At 51.6% G+C, this 2,964-nt stretch overlaps 1 protein-coding gene across 1 annotated transcript; it reads left to right on the plus strand.

The window, feature by feature from the left end:
* The first annotated feature begins 1,433 nt into the window (after positions 1–1,433).
* Positions 1,434–2,195, plus strand: LOC135575434 (olfactory receptor 14J1-like). Its single transcript, XM_065030135.1, has one exon. It carries the CDS (start codon positions 1,434–1,436, stop codon positions 2,193–2,195), a length of 762 nt encoding a protein of 253 aa, XP_064886207.1.
* Positions 2,196–2,964: the final 769 nt, after the last annotated feature.

The following is a 2,964-nucleotide window of genomic DNA, read 5'->3' on the forward strand; positions in this document are numbered from 1 at the left end:
CTAATGTCTCAGTTCAGGAGGAGGCACTGAAATTCCTAATATGTTACTCTTTAGAGGTGAATAAACTTGTGAGTATCAGAAATGGTCAGACCCTGGCTTACAGACAGCATCAGGATCACTTTTCCAGGCTCATTATTGTTAGTCTTATGTTCCCACCAGAGCCGCCCACACAGAGCTGCCCCTGGGCAGTGTCAGCTGCAGGGCAGAGCTGAGCACACAGCGGGTGGGATGAGATCTGTGACACTGACAGGAGGAGCCCTGGGGACACAGACACAGCTGCAGGCAGGGACAGCTCCAGGCAGCAGAACAGGGGGTGCTCAGCAGCTCTTTTGGTCCTTCTCTGCAGATGGTGCTGGGTGTTGTCTGCTGGGCAATGATCTGACTGTCCCTTGAGCACATCCCATCTTCAGCAGCCCTGACTCTGCTCTGCCTGTCCTGCTGGGCTCACAAGCTGCCCCAGAAAGGCCCAGCTCTGCTGTAGGATCCCAGCGGTGCTGAGCCTTTCCTTGGGGTCCGCACTCTCCTCTCAGAGTCCTTTGCTTCTCTCGGTGAGGGGTCGCGTCCTGCTCTCTCCATCACATCTCCACCTCTGGGCTGGGGCAGATCAGAGTTTGAAGATCTGTCCTTTCAAACAGGGCTCCCCTGCTCCAGTGTGAGTCCAGTTTTGGGTTTTCTTTATAAGAGATTTGTTTATGAAGCTGTTTTCAAGGCAGCACAAGTGAAAGCACAGGGCAAATGGGTAAAAGCTGCTCTTCTAACTCTGCACTGAGCCACAGAGGGATGAGCCCTTTTACTGTCCCATCTCAAGACTCTTCACATTTTCAGTCATAGAAATGATGAATTCAACCCCTACAGAAATCCACTCATGAGATGTGATGATGGAAAATTAAAAACACTGACAAAATCATTATAATGACATGCTATAGTCTCTACTCTGCAACCCACGCTATAAAGAATCATGAGTGAAGATATTGAACTTTTCAATCAATGATGCATAAAATCTGACATTGTTTGTGAACGTCAAATCTCTCATAAACCAGCTCCCATGTCCCCACTGCAGCAGAGCAGAGCTGGCTGCTTGGCCACTGATGGGCAGAGGTCCTGCTGCTCACAGCACACTCAACCAGCACAGACCAGAGAAAGGAAGTACATTTCAGTTGGAGTTATTAATATGAATAATAGAGTGGCTTCCTCAGAGGAGCGTGTCCTGATTTTAGGTTCTCATTTCCTTTTTAGAAGAGAGCCCCGATGTCAAGAAGGAACAAATGTCCAACAGCAGCTCCATCGCCCAGTTCCTCCTCCTGTCATTCACAGACACACGGGAGCTTCAGCTCTTGCACTTCTGGCTCTTCCTGGGCATCTACCTGGCTGCCCTCCTGGGCAACGGCCTCATCATCACCACCATAGCCTGGGACCAGCACCTCCATACCCCCATGTACTTCTTCCTGCTCAATCTTGCCCTCCTCGACATGGGCACCATCTCCACCATTCTCCCCAAGTCCATGGCCAATTCTCTCTGGGATTCCAGGGCCAGCTCATACTTGGGATGTGCGACACAGCTCTTTTTGTTTCTCTTCTTGATAACAGCAGAGTATCTCCTGACTATCATGTCCTACAACCGCTACGTTGCCATCTGCAAACCCCTGCACTATGAGACCTTCCTGGGCAGCAGAGCTTGTGTCCACATGGCAGCAGCTGCCTGGGCCACTGGGTTTCTCCATGCTCTGCTGCACACGGCCAATACATTTTCACTGCCCCTGTGCAAGGGCAATGCCCTGGGCCAGTTCTTCTGTGAAATGCCCCAGATCCTCAAGCTCTCCTGCACACACTCCTACCTCAGGGAACTTGGGTTGCTTGTGGTTGGTGTATTAGTAGCATTTGTGTGTTCTGTGTTCATTGTGGTGTCCTATGTGCAGATCTTGAGGGCCGTGCTGAGGATCCCCTCTGAGCAGGGTCGGCACAAAGCCTTTTCCACCCGCCTCCCTCACCTGGCCGTGGTCTCCCTGTTCCTCAGCACTGGCGTGTTTTCCCACCTGAAGCCCCCCTCCATTTCTTCCCCAAGGCAGGATCTGGTGGTGTCTGTTTTGTACTCAGTGGTGCCTCCAGCAGTGAACCCCCTCATCTACAGCATGAGGAACCAGGAGCTCAAGGATGCTCTGTGGAAACTCATATCTTACAATTTCCTGAAGGATTAAACTGCCCATCTGCTTCTACATAGGAGTTTTAGAGTAACTAATTACAGGCCCAGCCTGTCATCTGGATTTTCTGTTGTTGTTGGTAGTTTTTTTATTGTGATAATGTTGTCATCCCATTTTTTAATTCACTGTCTGCTTTTCTTTAATAACCACTGGCTGAAAGCCCATTTTTAGAGCTGCAGGGATGGCTCCTGTGTTCATGAGAGGAGGGTAAAAGAGTCCATCCTGGCAGCCCTGCCAGGGAGCAGCAGCGCTTGTTCTTCCAGAGCTGTTCTGGTTCCACTCCCACACTCTCCTTCTCATCCCTGGTGTTGGTGCAAGGCCTGAGTGCTCTGGCAGCTTGGTCACCGTCCTGCTGTGTGTCAGCCCTGTGGGCGCAGGCAGGGACAGGCAATGGGCACTGCTGTGACAGAGCTGGCCTCACAACAGCCTTTCCAGATAGAAAGGTGATCTGGTCAGGGCAGGGCCTGAAAGTTTAGCTCTTCTTACAAAGATTCTCTTGAGAACATGCCCACAAAAGTGGCCACAGATGGAAACACCAGAGTACAGCTGAACAGTGTGTGTGTGCAGGGCTGGCACACAGCAGTGTCCTCTCACAGCCAGGATCCTGTCAGAGACCTGCAGGACCAGCAGAGCAGGGGCTGGGCTGTGCCCCTCTGCACTGGACACCCCTTTGGAAGGAGTCTCAGGTCAATCATCATGGACTGGCCCCTCACAACCTCCATTTGCAGCACTGGCCTCTCACCCTCAGAGGTTGTTCTTCCCTCCA

Source organism: Columba livia, chromosome 14 (genome assembly GCF_036013475.1).
Source record: "Columba livia isolate bColLiv1 breed racing homer chromosome 14, bColLiv1.pat.W.v2, whole genome shotgun sequence".
Lineage (NCBI taxonomy): Eukaryota > Metazoa > Chordata > Aves > Columbiformes > Columbidae > Columba > Columba livia.

What these genes read in the sequence shown, in the direction of transcription:
- LOC135575434 (XM_065030135.1), top strand. Translation starts at nt 1,434, where the DNA reads ATGTACTTCTTCCTGCTCAATCTTGCCCTCCTCGACATGGGCACCATC.